The following is a 16,923-nucleotide window of genomic DNA, read 5'->3' as shown; positions in this document are numbered from 1 at the left end:
TTACCAACCTTAAACTTATACGATTTTGAAATTGTGATCATTTGTGCACAACAATGTAAATAAATTTGGAATATAAATTTCATTGCACTAATACATGTATTTCTTGATGTAATTTTCACAAACAGCAGCATATCACGAAACAAGTACCTCACGTGACGGAGTTTGTTTTGTCACAGTATACAGGGTGTCTACTGGAATACCAGAAAGTAAATTCATGACTTTTTCATGACTTTTCATGACCCTTTTGTTCAAATTTTCATGACCATGGCGATAAAAATTTACCATTAGTAATAATAAACCCCTACCATCAGTGGTGCATCGGAACTATGCGGGTTGCTAGTCTTAAATATCACTTATTGTGAATCTTATAGAAAGAATCTAAAATTCTGCCGCCTTGTGCTCGAGCACAGAATAGCACTTACCTAAATACGGGCCTGCTCTTACGAGTGAATCACTCTATACTGTATTTGAAGTTTTAATTCTGAGTATAATTATCCATCTAGCAGAAATTTGTCTGAAATTAAGCACTCAGAGAACTGCCCAAAGGCAAAACAAATTATAAAAGAAATTCGTTTTAAAAAAATAGATCATCAAATTTAAAATCTGCAAACTCAAACGAATAATACTATTTGCATAAGTCTAAAGGCCCAAAAATACACAATTTACATTTCTTAGAAGTAAAGAAATAGCAGATCAGAAAGTTGGACAGTAAAAAGTTTTTACTATATTACAGAGACTAGAAGATGAAATGGGGAGCAGCTAGGAAGACAGTAAAGTACCAGTTAGCCAGCACTAACTGGTGGGTGAAATTCTCACAATTACTGACCTGACACAACTGTTTTAGTACATGCAGTATGAGGTATAAAAGTATGAAGTATAAAATATACTCTGAGATTTCAGATTTTCATGACCAGTTGGGTAAATAAAGGACTTTTTCATGGCTTTCATGACCACTAAGCAAAATATATGACTTTTTCATGACTTTCATGACTTTCATGACCAGTAGACACCCTGGTATATATAGGTGAAAATCGAAGTCTGAAATTTTGCATTTGCTCTCTCCTCCCTCCCCACTCAAAAACTTGAAGATGAATGAATATTTAAGAAAAGATCATATTTAATTGTTTAGATTTGTCGAGTAGAAAGTAATTTAGTTTCATTTTAAGCGTTTTATTCTATGGGGAGACTAGTATTTTGCATCCTGAACATTATACTAACTCGTTAATGTCAACAGTACTCCGGGTAGTCTATCAAGCAAGGATGGTGTTCATAATTACTTCCATAGGAATGCATGAGAAACTGGTCTTTGTTTGTCCATATCTTGGGATCAACTAGATCGATCAGGTCTATTACCGACCTCGATTTTAATATTTTATTCTCTACATCATGGCCAAATTTGATGGTATTCCATCAAGTATTTCCTGGATTTTGTGTCAGCCGAACGGAAACAAAGACATAAAGGACCCTGTGTTAAATTAAACTCCTTTAAATGAAGAAAACAGAGGCAAAGAAAATTGGGCGAACTTTATTTGTAATGATTTTTAACCTTACGACACTACAACACTAAAATCGTCAGATACGTTGCCCAGAAAAAGTAAAATCTTAATTTCAGAGCAATGTATAACTTAATATAGGAAGTACCCCATTAATCAATACATTATAATGCAGTATGGTTTGCTTCTTCAAGTAACATTTTGCTGATTTATGACAGGATTGACAGGCGTTAAAAACTACAAATTTAAACTGCAATTGTTACTATTCATCATCCCTTCAATTGGAACAATTGTTTCACTCTTAGGTGAATATGTTTCGGTAAAATGTGTTCGCCAGTCATTCGAACCCGCACTTTTTCAATCGCAAAGTGGCTCTTAGCAGAGAACCAGTCTTCCTTAGTCCAATTTCTGTATTTTCTTGGCATTGGAAGACGGTTTTTCATCACAGCTTTTGTCAATTTTGGTATCTGTTAGTTGGCTTTCTTGCCTTACGACCACTTACCAACAAAGCTCAACAGAAAATTTAGTCTTGAACGTGAGAAGATATTTTTGAAGCTCAAAACTATTCTTCCGTGGGTCAATTTTACTTGCAGTAAAAAGTTAGATTCATTCTCAGCGGTTGTTGAGCGTTTTGTGCCGCATTTTTCTTTCCTATATGGAGAGGCCGAGGCCATTTCATTCTTGAGCCTCAGAATTTTACTTTGAGCACTTTGAGTAACACCACACTTAGCAGCAATTTTTCTTTAGATTATGGAAGTGTTTTTGTTCAATGTCGCAACAGCCTGCATCTTTCTTGGACCAATATCCATTTTGCATTGTAAATAAATAAATAAATAAATAAATAAAAAGTAACACGAATTGAAAAAGTGAACCTTCATGTAACAAAGTGTACCAAAACTTACTCACAACTACACTTAACTACAATATGACTTTCTAGAAATATTGTTGAACTTAAACATTTTCTGAAAGAAACAAAATAGTAACGAATAACAGTATTAGAAGTTGCAAGAATCCGATTATGCTGCAAACTGAAGTTTTATTCCATTAAATTGAACAACGGTGTGCCTCTTAGACGTACACTGACGCTTCAATACCTTTTTTATTTATTTATTTATTTATTTATTTATTTATTGAAATTTTTCTTAGGAAAAATTATATATATATCTAAGAAATAAATCCATATTACGGATTTATTCATGTTATATTTTAAGTACAATTAGTTTCAGTTTGAAGATAGAGTTTACATACAGACTAAGGGATTGACCGTGAGCCATGAGCCAATCCTTTTCTCTCCAATTTTGAAAAATTACGTATTACATTTTGAGATAAAATTTTCAAATTATGCAAAACATGAAATTATCACGATATTATATAGATGGTATCGTGACGTGTCATGATATATTATAGACATTTTGTTATTACACTATTGCTATTAGACGTATCCATGTTTGTCATGTTTTTTTTTTTCCTTTCTTTTCCAAAATAGGAGAATTTATAATTATATTTGTATATGTGAACGATTTCTTTACGAAAATAAAACAAATAGTACTAACTAGGGATGGCCAGAACCGGTTCCTAGTGGATCGGATCCAGGTCTGGAACCGGTTTTTCGGATCCAGGTCTGGAACCGGTTCTTCGGATCCATGTCTAGAACCGGTTCTTCGGATCCAGGTCTGGAACCGGTTCTGTTTCAGAACCGGTTCCTCGCAGAACCGGTTCCGCTGGAACCGAAACTTTGTGACCATCCCTACGCTAAACCCGAGCTGCTGGCAAGCTGTGAACAGTAAGCTAGATGAAATGGTGGAAGCGACAGGCAGGCGCCCAGGCGGCGGCAGTGTCTCATTTGGCTAAATAAACTGGGTAACTGGCAAACTCATTGGTTAAACAGGCAAACTGGCCAACTCATTTGGCTAAACACCCACTGGTGGACCAAACTTTTTTTCTGGGGGCACAAGCGGGTCTGGGCGGGGAAGGCACAAGCGCATGGTCCTCTTTACATTATTTTTGAAGGTGAACTTTATGCCTCGTTTACGGGTCTTTGGGGGCTTTCGGATCCAGGTCTGGAACCGGTTCCTAAGATCCGGTTCTGGAACCGGGTTTTCAGATCCAGATCTGGAACCGGTTCCTAAGATCCGGTTCTGGAACCGGGTTTTCGGATCCAGGTCTGGAACCGGTTCCTAAGATCCGGTTCTGGAACCGGGTTTTCGGATCCAGGTCCGGAACCGGTTCTGAAAACCGGATCTCCAAGAACCGGTTCCTTGGGGAACCGGTTCCGCCGGAACCGGAACTTTGTGGCCATCCCTAGTACTAACAATAATGAAACACAATTCAACAAATAAATCAATAAGAAATCTTACTCTGTGATCTTCAATACACCCTCACACTTTCATCTATTCATTGAGGTATTACGTCTGAGGTTTAATTGGTGTCAGCAAAAATGCCTAAAACTAGATGCTCTCTGCGACCAGAATTTTAACTTGCAGAAACGGGATGCATATGAATCTGGGGGGATCTGCCAACAACTGATTCTCAGATTTCATTGGGCGCCAGCAATGTTTTCAAGTTACCAAATACACAAGTAACGCATTAAAAAGTTCCAAACACTCATGAACACTTAAAAGTTCCGAGTATGGCCTAAAATGAAGTGAAAAATTAAACTCTTTAGTTTAATGTCCCATGGTTGTGTCCTTTAGGCTAAATCAGACGGATGATTAATGAAAGTGAATGATTGTAAAATTAACTTTTTTTGTTTCTCCCGGGAATCGTGCCGTGAAAGATGCATGGCTCAAACATTCCCAATGCGTAGTAATTCAAAAAATATCCGTATACACAGTCATTTTAGGGAGAGAATGCACTATCGCTCTCATCATTTACGTTTTATATAATACTTACGGGATATTTCATTTTATTTATGTTTATTTTGCTTGAAACGGGACATTTAGGTGTCTCGTTTGACAATAAAAAAGCAAAACAACACCTAAAACGGGACGTCTAGTCGCCTTCGGCTCTTTAGAGCTGCCTGTCGCTCAGAAAGCTGATATTATTAATCATGATATGATGATAAATTGTCTTACACTGATAAGAGATTTTAGTTGTGATCCTAGAAATCCTAGAACTGTGAAGAAGAGCTGGATGTCACGTGAAGAAGAGAGACAGAGAATGGACTAGGAGCAGAAGACTGCAGGCAGCAAATACGGAACCATTCTTTGTATCATCGATCTGTCTTCAAAAATGAAAAAGAAATGAAATTTTTGAGTTTTACGTCCCACGGTTATGCCGGTTAGGCTAAAGGAGACGGTGATGAGAGATGAATTAAATGGTGGAATGAAGAAAGTGGGAGGAAACGGGAGGACCCCGAGAAAACCCACGCACACGGTGTTTGTCCACCACAAAGTTCACTTGGCGGGAGCAGGGTTTGAACCGGGACCCCAAGCACCAGAGGTGAACTCTCTACCACTGAGCCACCACTCTACCACTCCCCATAATAATACTTATTATTGTTTTCAATATGTCATAAAACGTTGTAATAAGATTTCTTTAAATGCAAAATTACTAGTTTCTCGTATTTTGAAAAAAGTACGTCAATGTTGGTCACTAGTTACTATATTGTTTAAAATAATATATAAAATAGAATTCTTGAAATTAAAATTGAATTTGATAAAGAAACGGAACAATCATTCGAAGTATGATCTCAATACAATAATATACTTAAACTTAATCGTTACGTCAATTTATGTAATCGTTACGTCAATTTATGTATGACCAAGTATGGTGCAATTAAAATCTAAAATTGCAAGTTTTCATGTACATATTTTCTATCTATTTACGAAGCAATTGCGAGTTAAGAAAAAACTAATAATATTAGTAGATATTTACACATAATTTATCAAAAAAAGTAATCTAGAAATATAAATTAATGTGCTAACTAACATATATCTGAAAAATGGAAAACCAATATCTTCAATGGAAACTATGTAGTTAAAACAAAACCTTAATACATAAAAAATTTACTTGTTTCCTCCCAATATTGAAGCATTTAGGGATTCATTGCGATGTACTAAGGAAGAAAAGCTCATTAGCGTTTTTGTAATGGATACAGAGAAAACAAAATATTAGTGGGCCCAGAAATCCATAAGACTACAAAATTAACACAAAAAATATTACATAACAAAAACATATCGATAAATGTTATCTTACGTATTTGAAAAAGGAAAGGAACCATGGTCCAATTGTATCAAAATCTTGGTTAAATTTCAATGCTTTTTTTGTACTTTATAAGGGATAAATTTTATATTAAAAAATATGCCAATTAATATTTTTTTTAAAAAAGAAAAACATGAGAATTAAATAATTATATGTTTACTTTAATTTTCTATTCTAAGCAGCTAGGGACTTCTGGACCCTATTCAACTCAAACAGATATTTCTTTTCTTTTTTTAATTACTTACAGAATTCTATTTCAGACCATGCAGTCCCAAGACATGCAAAGCAAGGGAGGAGAAAAATGTACATTAATTTCAGATACAAGCTATTAAAAGATATTTCTTCTGTTTGATTTTCGAAAACTACCAAAATGTTTTAGTTTCCCGTTATTAAATAGTAAAGCTAAACCAAAATGTTTTATTTTATATATCTTTTAATTTGAAAACATTTGAACATGTTTTTTTAAAAAACACAAATAACGGGAATACTAAAATCATGAGTGTGTAATGAACACATTTAAAAATTTGAAAATATAGCTACTACTATGAAAAGTTATAGTTGTAATATAAATTTATAATATATAGACATATATATAATATATATACATATACACACAATTATATTAAAACAGCTGTTCTCTTACTAAAAACAAGCTTTCTGATAAAAAAAAATATATAAAATATTTTTCAAAGAAAAAGTGGAAAAACGAAAGGAACACTTATATGATGCATTCAAGTTATTAAGTAATTATTATTTTAAAGTCATGCATGAAAACAATTATAATAATAATAAGAAGACTACTTTAAAGTACTTGTTCATGCAAATAAAAGAACATATCTACTATCTGAGCAAGCAAAACTATCTATAACTACCAAGAGGGTAAATAAATAAAAACATCCAATACATAAAATAAATTAGTCCAGAAATCCCTTGCCATTACCAAGACTGTCAATTGTGACTAACACTTACAACAATGCTATTCTAATGTGTAAAAAGCTATTGTTGTGTTTTGCCACTAACCGCAGGGAAAGGGGTATATATATACATTTCCTTTTTTTGAATAATCAAAACAGAAAGGATTTGTGCTTAAAGTAAATTTCACTTAGTAATCAACAGAAACATTTCCATAAGAGAAAAAAAAATGGATGGCAAAATATAAAGTAAACATATTCTCATAAAAGACTGAGAACATAACACTGTTTAAGTAACTATTCCAACTGTGATGTGCCCTGTGATATAGCTGTCAAAAAATATATATATTTAAAAAAATCTCTGTACAGAAGAATAAAGACAGTGTTGCTTTAAGGAAAAACTGTTATGTGGACAATGTCTCTATTGATTTATCTAGAACCAAAAAGCGAACTATTTTTTTTTTCACTCGAATAAAATCTAGCCAAGGCAATTAATGACTTCTTCCTAGGCAAGCTTGTATGCTCAGTAGAAAAAAAAAATGCAGCATAACCAATTGCTAATATATATTTTCTTATTACTTTGTATTATGCATTAGCTACTCGCTACAAAAATTCGAAAGGAAAAAAAAATCTGTACAATTATCTTTCTTATCTATGTTAAATTATTTACAAGCTCCTGTAATAATAATCATTATAATAATAATAATAAATATATTTAGAATTCAATCGACTGATTTCCACTTACTTTCCCTACATTTTCACCAATGCTTTGTCCTCTAAAATCGCATACACATTTATATGATATACACAAATAAAGGAGCACTGTAGGTTTCGTAATAAGGCTCTATAATTTACAAAATCCTGTATAGCCTGCAAACTATAGATAGCATAGCTTGCCTTGCAAGAAACCACTTCAACTAAAGCATTACACAAACGTCTTGAACTTCATAAGCTGCTTACAAATATTACCTTGTATGGCTGCAGAGGTACAGTTTTGATTTCGTTGGAAAATGGAATATAAACAAAAAATAAATAATACTGTTATTAAAATTTTCAGCTACTCACATACATCATGTCCTCTCTTTCTATCTCCGTTCACTCACACATATACACATAAATATATAATGACAATAGCATAAGTAGAATATCAATCATGAAGAACTATTTGCTAAATATTCGTGAAACAAAAGACATATGCACGGCTATTAATACTACATACCCAAAACTGTATTCCAATATACAATGAATGAGTATAAAATACACTTTATTATGTTGTCTTCATAGATAACATTATTTTACTGTTCTTAATACCACGGGGAACCTGTGCTTATCTCCTCTTATTTCATCAATCATACACGGATTTATGATGATTTTTACTATATAAAAATTATAAGCAGGGTTTAAAAATTTATTTTACAGAAAACTGTAAAAGCTCTCTTGTCTTTATCTCCAATAAATGGAGAAGGAACTAAATAATAATACAGTAAACCCTCGTTAACACGAATTCCAAGGGACTGAAAAATCAGGAGTTCGTGTTAAAAAAAATCGTGTTAACCGAGGATCCAGATTTTATTATTCGAATACATTTTCTCCATACATACGCACTACAGTATACAGACTATACATACCACTACAGAATATTATGTATGTCATAGAAAACACTAGAGATGGTATAGAAACGAGACTGAGTAGTCTCGATTTCGAAAAGTACGTCTCGGTTCCAAATTCGAGACGAGACCAAGACTATTCCCCGTCTTGATACCATCCGCAGAATAGTATCGAGTCGTGACTGAGACAGTTTCGGTCTCGTCTCGATTTCGAAAAGCACGGCTCGGTCTCATATTCGAGACGAGATCGAGACTAGTTTCGATCTCGGTACCACCCTCTGAAAAGTGAAAACACTACATTATTATCATATCTTCGAAGATTAAAAAGAAAAGTTTACATTGCTACTACGTCCATCAATCCTCTTTATAACATCAGTTTGGAACAACATAGAACACAGAAGGTCAAGTGGTGGAAACAGCAAGCATAAGCGCCCTCCGCAAATGGAATTTCCTCGCAGAAAATCAAGGTCAAGTTATAAAATTGACAACTCCGCTAGCAGGGTGGGTACTGCTAGTAACAGAAAGGTATTTATGACTGTTGTTACCAGTTTGGAGTTACAGGGGAGAGAAGATTTTTGTCTCGAGCTGTCGCCAGCTCGTCTGCCAAGCACCTGCATGTTCAGCGCTTGACGGAAGACAGAATCAACACATCATATGTAACAGAGGAAAGATACCCGTTTCTGGTTTTTCTCTTATTTACAAGGCAATTTTCGTCTGTATAAATACTGTATGACAAAAACTGATCTGGAATGAAATCTAAAATTAAAAAAATGATCTAAAAAATAAAGGGTTGAAAGTTCGTGTTGAATGAAAACATTTACTGACTCAAGGGACTAAAAATTAGTTCGTAATTCGTGCTAACCGAAATTCGTGTTAACCGATAAAACTTCCTATAAGATAACGTACAGCGATGCCGGGACCGAAATTTTGTTCATGTTAAGCGAGTGTTCGGCTTAAGCGAGTTCGTGTTAACGAGGTTATACTGTAATAATAATAATAAAAACCATAGGTAAAATAAATTAACTCCAAACTTGAAAAAATCTAGTTATTAGAAAAATGCTATAGCTTCAAAATCAACAGCTCAATCCTACATTATAAACATATAGTTAAGGGAACATTTCACCTTATAGTTAAGGCAACATATACTGTCTGACGCAAACTTCTTCAAACGGAGAATACAGAAATTTGTCATATTTATATTTTAGTAACTTCTTATTATTTTCTCCAGTTAGAAATGTGACATTTCACCATCTTCATTGAGTGTCAGGTCAACCACACGGACCAGTTCGATATCTCGTCTGTATACGATATTACACTATATATTAAAGAATCATACATTTTTATAATTTATTTCCGACACGTAGTCTTTTAGTGTTAACCACATTTGTGGTACATTTGGTCACATAAATGTTATAGGCACGTGAAAAAATGTTCTTTTTCTAATGTGAAATTAATTTTGCGTTTAATTACACTGGTCTAACAAGTTAAATGTTGACGGAAACATATTTTCTCCCTAGTTACAAACGTGCTCCAGGTCGGTAAAAAATAAGTAAATAAATGTTGATGTATCCAAACTATTGAAATAAATGTTTTCAATCAGACTATCGACTTAAACATTTGAAATTCAAGGATTAACGACGACTCCAAGTTGTGCTCATGTTCCTTTTCGATAAAATATTCTGAGAATAAGTTAAGATTTGTAAGCAATATGGCGAAGATGAACTAAGTCAAGACGCCTTACCAAAGATGATCAAAGAAAAGTAAGGTCCAGATGTTAAATTATTTCTGTAAGTCCTACAGATTATTAACATGTCGCAAATTTCTTTTCTAGAATGCTACATACTATCTCTTGCAAAGATAAATTACTAAAATGCTTCCTGGGGACTTGTGTAAAATAAATCAGAAACCGTAAAATTGCAGAAACCTTGATTGATTGAGGTTTAATGAGGACGTCAACATCGAGGCTATTTGTCCCCGTCACGAAATTGCAGCAACATAATTAAAAACCTATTCTCTTATCAGACCAACTCGCATCACGACCGACAGTTATTGGAAATAAAATTGCATTCTTATAAAAAATTAAAAAAAAAAAAAACTAATGAGCCCCTATAATACAGATTATCCTACTTCTTGACCGACGAACACAAGTAACTTTTATTTTATCCCTTTGAGACCACCATTTCTATACTTTTGATACTTTAGATACATAAGCCATAAGATCTGAGCTGATGTAGCATGTGGTTGTGACATTTTTGAAAGTATAATAAGCATATTATTGTGTTCCGTTGATTTTGCGGAAGAAGCATGCTTTCAGCAAACCATGAAATTTCCTGCGCGGTATCTTAAGATGATCACCTCTGCTTTTGACCGCAAGCTCCATGCTGATAATAATAGATATGCCTGAAAGCATACAATTTCAAGAATTCCCAGAAACTTACTGTAAATTTTGCAAATAAACAATAAGGGAAGTGTTTTACTGTTTACCCTTTCTTTTTCTGGATTTTTTTTTTTCTTATTTCACATATTAACTTGGTAACAGTTAATGAAGCTTATTTTATTTGTGCCAACTTTAAAGGCAAAGTGTTGTACTGCCTGTTTCTTCACCGATGCACCTATAATATCTATTTTTGAATGATTACTGAATGAAAGAAAAGAGGAAATTTATTTGCTCAAATTGAGAAGTAAAGAGATGAAATATCGGAGATACGGCAAAAAAAACTATATTATATTGCCTTTAGTTCTTTATTTCTACTTGTAACACGGTTAGATTTTTTCCTTATTTTTATCTCCAATGAATGTAATAAATATTGCATTAAATATATAAGCATTTGCATTTTCCGAGCTCCTTCAATGCCCCCACAATTTTTTTTCCTTAGAAAACAATACAAAGCATATGCAACCATATACAAGGGGCTGCTGAAGAATTGGTAGCCCAACCCAGAAGGAGTGCAGGTAAAATGATGAAATTGTACAGTTTTAAAGAACATATCTCTGCTTGTATAGATACAAATTTTCATACTAATAGCGAAATTTTTATTGTGTTTTTCAAGTACGTGAAGTTTTCATGTGTACCCAAACAGTGATTTCACGAACACGGAGATCAGAGCTATACCAAATTTTTGTTTCACCAAGAAAAATCATCGAAGCAAAATGAGAAAATCAGTGAAATACTACAGAACTCCCCTCAGCCATATGCAGTGATGAAGAAGTGAGTGCACAATTTAAAGGTATTAATCGCTTAGTATTAATTGATTTCTCAACAGATGCAAGGAGACAAACAACAGTGACTGTTCCCGCAATTGTGGATGAAATTCATGTAATTTCTCTTGAAAATCACAGAATCTCAGCAAAACGTGTGGCAGAGGTTGTGGGCAATTCTCGGGAAAGCATCGGTAGCATAATACATATACCCTAATGACTTGAGCATGCGCAAGCTCTCGGCAAAATGAGTTCCCAAAAATCTGTTAGCAATCAAAAGCGTGAACGAGTGAGGGCATCAAGGGAAGTCATCTCCCATTTTGACTGTAATGCCGACCAATTTCTGCCATGAATAGTAACCACTACGGTCCTGAAACGAAACAGCAGCCGAAGGAGTGGTGGTACTTAGGCCTCCCTCGACCCCAAGAAGTTCAAGAGACAGAAGTCGGCTGGGAAAGTGTTTGCAACATTTTTCTACTCACACACCACCTGACATTTAGTGAAGAGTATTACTCTACATTATTCACAAAACTGAAATACAAATTAAAAGTCCAACGCTAAGGAAAATTAAAAATAAATAAATAAATAAATAAAAACTGTTCCTTTAGGTAATGGCCCTGTCCATCTAGGCACTGCAAACACAATTGACATTCCATGATCTAGGGTTTCAATGTCTAAATCGTTCTTCTTATTTCCCAGATCTAGCTTCGTCAGACTATTACTTATACCTCAAACTCAAACAACACTTGAAAGAACGCCATTATCAATCTGATATGGAGGCGATTAGTGCTAAAAAACAGTGGAGTAAAAAGTAGTCTTCAATTTTTTTTTTAATTGGTCTGCAATGAATGGAGCACCGTAAAGAAATATTGAACTTCGGGAGGAATATGTAGAATGTAAAATTTCATCATTCTACGTGCGCTCCTTCTGAATTGGGCTACAAATTTTACAGCAGCCCCTTGTAATTTTAGATATATCTCCTCATTTTAAGCTTTCATCCTACTTTGAAAATCCTTGATAAATCACAATGTGCTGTTCAAAATTGTGAGTGTTTGTCTCAAAGAGGTTTCATTATATCATATACAATATTTTACGCACGCAGTCCTTGATATTATAGTATGATAATGATTGGAGAAAACATCCAAGATAATTTACAAAAAATTCCTTTAATTTTTTACGCGAACAACTATTAATACGAATAACTTTTTCTCTTCAAATGTATATTTGAATTGGTCAAGTCCCCTAGTCACTTCAAAGCGTCAATAATTATGATGATAGTTTTTTTTTATTTTATTTTTTATTTATTTATTTTATTTATTTTTTTTTTTTTAATAACCTATCAAATTGACAGTGGGCAGTATGAGAAATGCTCTTACAAAGGTACAAAATGTTACAAAACTTACCATCTTCGTAGCACAGAAAAGCTAAACTTTGTTTCATTAGGTAATTGAAAAAAGTAACTTTCCAGAGAGAACATCACTGTTAAAAGTACAATAGAAAATGCTTCATACATAAGAAATCTGTCACTGAAGATCGGAGCTAAGTTATTAAGTTCCTGTTGAACATAATTACAAATCAAAAATAATCTATTAGCATATCAAAAAATGACATATTATATATATATCCGAAATTTATTAACAGTTCATTTCCTGTCAACACTGTTTATAAAAGGTATGATAATCATAAAATAAAGCACAACAAATACGACACTTTATACGATAAATTACATGTTAGACGTGTATGAGAAATAGTTTCGTTATTCACGAACAATATAAATGCACGACAAATAAATCGAAGTAAATACTCAGACGCAGATATGGTATTAATGGTCGATATTTTATTTCTGTAATTCACGCGATAGAGACACCCTTAACTCGATATCTGACGCCTATTTTCTGCCTTGGACCGATGTCTGTTTACAATTTATAGATATTATAAGAACATCATCTATTTAAAAAAATAATTCTTTGAAACAAATACGTTTAACGGCTAAAATTATCTGCAAGACAAAAATAATAAAAGTCATTTATAAACCCATAGGAAACAAAATTGGATGGAATATTCAGTCTATCGCCCTTTATCTTGTTTTATGATGCTCTCTTCTCATACTTTTGCCAGACACTTTTGGTTGATCTGTGGAGTGCTGACGGCATACGGCCGTTTTTTTTCTATTGTCTGTGCCACCGACCGCTGCTTATTTAATTCAATGTTTTATGCAGTAACTGCAATGTTGGTCAATTTTCTGCCTTCTGTAACTAGTACATTTTATTATATTTTAACTATTTAAATACAGATGAGATAAATGTTGATACTTCTGATTTATACTAAACTTGATACTGTTTTATTATGATCAATATCATTTGCACTTTCACAATAGCAGTATTCACGCACAAAACTTCAAATTCCTGTAATTCATTTTCTAACAGCAGGTTCGATTCATGTTTCAATTATCTCCTATATGCTTTACGGATAATTCGGTGCCTGATTTACCGATAAGCTATAGAAATTAAAAATCCTTGTTCACAAAATGTAGCTATCAATATTTTTTATAACGTCACTGACTGATCCCGACCGCTTTATTTTATTTCTCTTTGTTTTTAAATAGTTTAGAGAAGAAGTACTGCAATTTTGCAATGTTAACTTGCTAGTGACGTAAAATGGACTTTTTTTGGTCAAAAACACGACCTCTAATTATGAAGTTATCGTTTACCTGATGAATTACTCAACAATGAAAATTATTATCTTATCAGTACTAAGTAATCGTATTTTATAAGTTTAAAAAATGTAATAATATTATTATTATGTTGCAAACTTAATATAATCATCCTTTGCCTTCTGAAATATTTTGAAGAAAAAATGCTCTTAAGAGTTATTCGAAATATATTGTAGGACGATTTTCTTTCCTTTCTCGAAGTCACTGTAAACTAAAAGGCAGTATTAATATTTGTAGAACATAGTGCTCAGACACACAGAAAGTATAAGTACGTCCGAAAGTTGTTACTTTTTTTAAAGCAGATATTCATTTATGTTATATTATGTCAGAACAGATGTCTAACACAAGTTTATGTGGACTAACACAAGCTCCTGTAGTGTACAAAAACGTATATTTGCATATGTGTGAGTCCACGAACTACTACGCACTGAAAACAGTATAACGAAATTTGCAACAGAATTTCGTGACCTGATCTATCTATCGTTCTGTGACAATATCCTATGAAGTATTATTAATCACACATATAGCAACAAAGATACAAGGTAAATGAACAGTAGAACGCCTCTGTCATTGTGGCATTGACAACGATACAATAATTTCACACAGAGCATAGCGACTCATCAATTTATCCCGTAATAATGATGATGCACACACTCATATTCCAGATATTTAAACATACGTATAGGAATACGCATCACCACACTATCCATGTCAGCCCATCTGCACTGCCAATTAGAACAGAAATGATCATTTACGCAAAAGACGTTAAGACTATCGGATCACACTATATCGTGTAATACAATGGTAAAAGTTTCTGATATATTATTTTTTGTTGAAAAATGTATCATGATTATGTACTGATGCCATACATATATATATGACATCGTATTTCTCATTTACGAATATAATGTTCAAAACTTATCACTGTGTTTCATAATACTTCGTAAAATCTTGTGTGCTATTCTCTGAATTTTAACATTGAAATGTTTGAAGAATGCAAAATGGCGCGAAATTTACTTCGCTTCTTCTTAACATTTAAAACATTATGACATAAAAGTTTAAAACATTATGACATAATATATTTTTACAAGATACACACACTTTTATTCATATTTCCTTACTTAACACATTTCCAAAGCTACTAGTATGTCTAAAACTTTGTGTTGAAAATAAAAAATCATGTCTTTAGATTCAATTACATTTGATTGAACCATAAATCCTCTGCCAAAATGGATCCGAAGTACCATTACACTAAAAAGAAAATTTAAACTAATATCTCAGAATGAAATATATATATATATATATATATATATATATATATATATATATATACAATGAATAACACTTACCTTAAGGAAATCCTCTATGGAATAGTCTACAATCATAAGAGGTTTCGCAATCAAATGAACGACACCATTTTTCACCGGAATGTTTGGCCTCACAATCTTAGCAAATACCTGACCTTCCGTAAGGCTTCTATCAGGGGATTTTATGTAGCTTTTTGCCATCACTACAAAGAAATTTGGAAAATGAAAATACATATTTTGAAATTATAAGTTATATTAGTTCAACCAATATAGAAAAAAAACACAACATTTCTAATACTTTAAATCAGATTCATTTAATAAAAGCAACTTTTTTTTTTTTCCAATCGAGGCATCTCCTGCAAAAGAAATCTGTTAAAAACGTTTTAATATACGATGCCATGATTTCAGACACCTTCTAACCATCAGTTAGTTGCTGTGAGAACCATTACGTCCATATAATTATTTTTTGTTTGTTATGTCTGCCGTTCATTGTTAAATGTCCTACGAAAGAGGGAGTAAATCCAAGCACTCCTAATTTCTGTCAAAGTGCCATAAACATCTCTTGGTGTGAGCACCTCAATTATTTTTACAAATTAAAGATGCATGCAAAAACACACTAGCTATCACTTTTAAAACTATATATATATATATATATATATATATATATATATATATATATACCATATCCTGCTTTTTGTTATCTTTGTGCGGTGTTAAGATTTAAAGAAAGAAAAAATCAGCATAGTAACATCCCTTATATTTCAATATAGTAAACTTGTCGCTGTTAATCTATCTTTCAAGCGTAGTTTATATTGTACGGGCCTTTGGCTCCGCGCTATGCACAACCTCGTTATTCGAGATGTATTTACAATGAGTTTCTATTCAATTTGATCAACACAAAAGTTTGGGATAATAAAAGTTCTGTTATTTTTTAAAGAATTTATCAAAACTTCTTTTTATTTACTCTGTCCGTATATACATCCATCCAGGAGAAATGATCAAGAACTACTTAGTCAATCACCATCAAATTTAGTCAGGGTATAAAGAGTGAAAAGTTAGAAATCCAGTTATTTTTTGGAGCCCATATTTAAACCGAAAATGGTAGAAATCAACCATTTCCGGTTTCAACGTTGATCACTATAGAGCAAAACCCGTAAAGATAGCAAGAACCGGTTTCCTGGAATAGATTAAGCGTCCCAAGAATGCATTTCATCTTCACCCTTAATTCTCTACTAAAATCGGAAGTTGCAGAAATCTAATACAACTTCTGGTTTCAATATTGATCTACATACAACAGATAGCGACAAGCAGTTTCTTGAATCGATTTATCACTCTAAGAATAGGTACCATCTTCTATCTTAACCCTCTACTCAAACCGGAAGTAGCTTTAACGTTAATCGCCATAGGTTAAAAACTGTAAAAGATAACTAGAAATTGTTTTCTGCAATCAATTAAGCGTCCCAAAAAAACATTTCATTGGGACGCTTAATT

General features: G+C 33.1%; 1 protein-coding gene across 2 annotated transcripts in view; it reads right to left on the bottom strand.

Annotated features, from left to right (window-relative positions):
• Fas1 (fasciclin 1 Fas1 domain-containing) overlaps nucleotides 1-16,923 on the bottom strand; it is a 550,235-nt gene that overhangs the window by 56,934 nt on the left and 476,378 nt on the right. For both annotated transcript variants that reach the window (XM_081749115.1, XM_081749116.1), the window contains exon 7: nucleotides 15,475-15,635. In XM_081749115.1, the coding sequence (XP_081605241.1) occupies nucleotides 15,475-15,635 (161 nt within the window). The remainder of the gene's footprint in view (nucleotides 1-15,474; nucleotides 15,636-16,923) is intronic.

The sequence above is a fragment of the Thermobia domestica genome, chromosome 2 (assembly GCF_964235325.1).
Source record: "Thermobia domestica chromosome 2, izTheDome1.hap1.1, whole genome shotgun sequence".
Taxonomy (NCBI): Eukaryota; Metazoa; Arthropoda; class Insecta; order Zygentoma; family Lepismatidae; genus Thermobia; species Thermobia domestica.
This window is presented reverse-complemented; position numbering and strand designations above follow the sequence as displayed.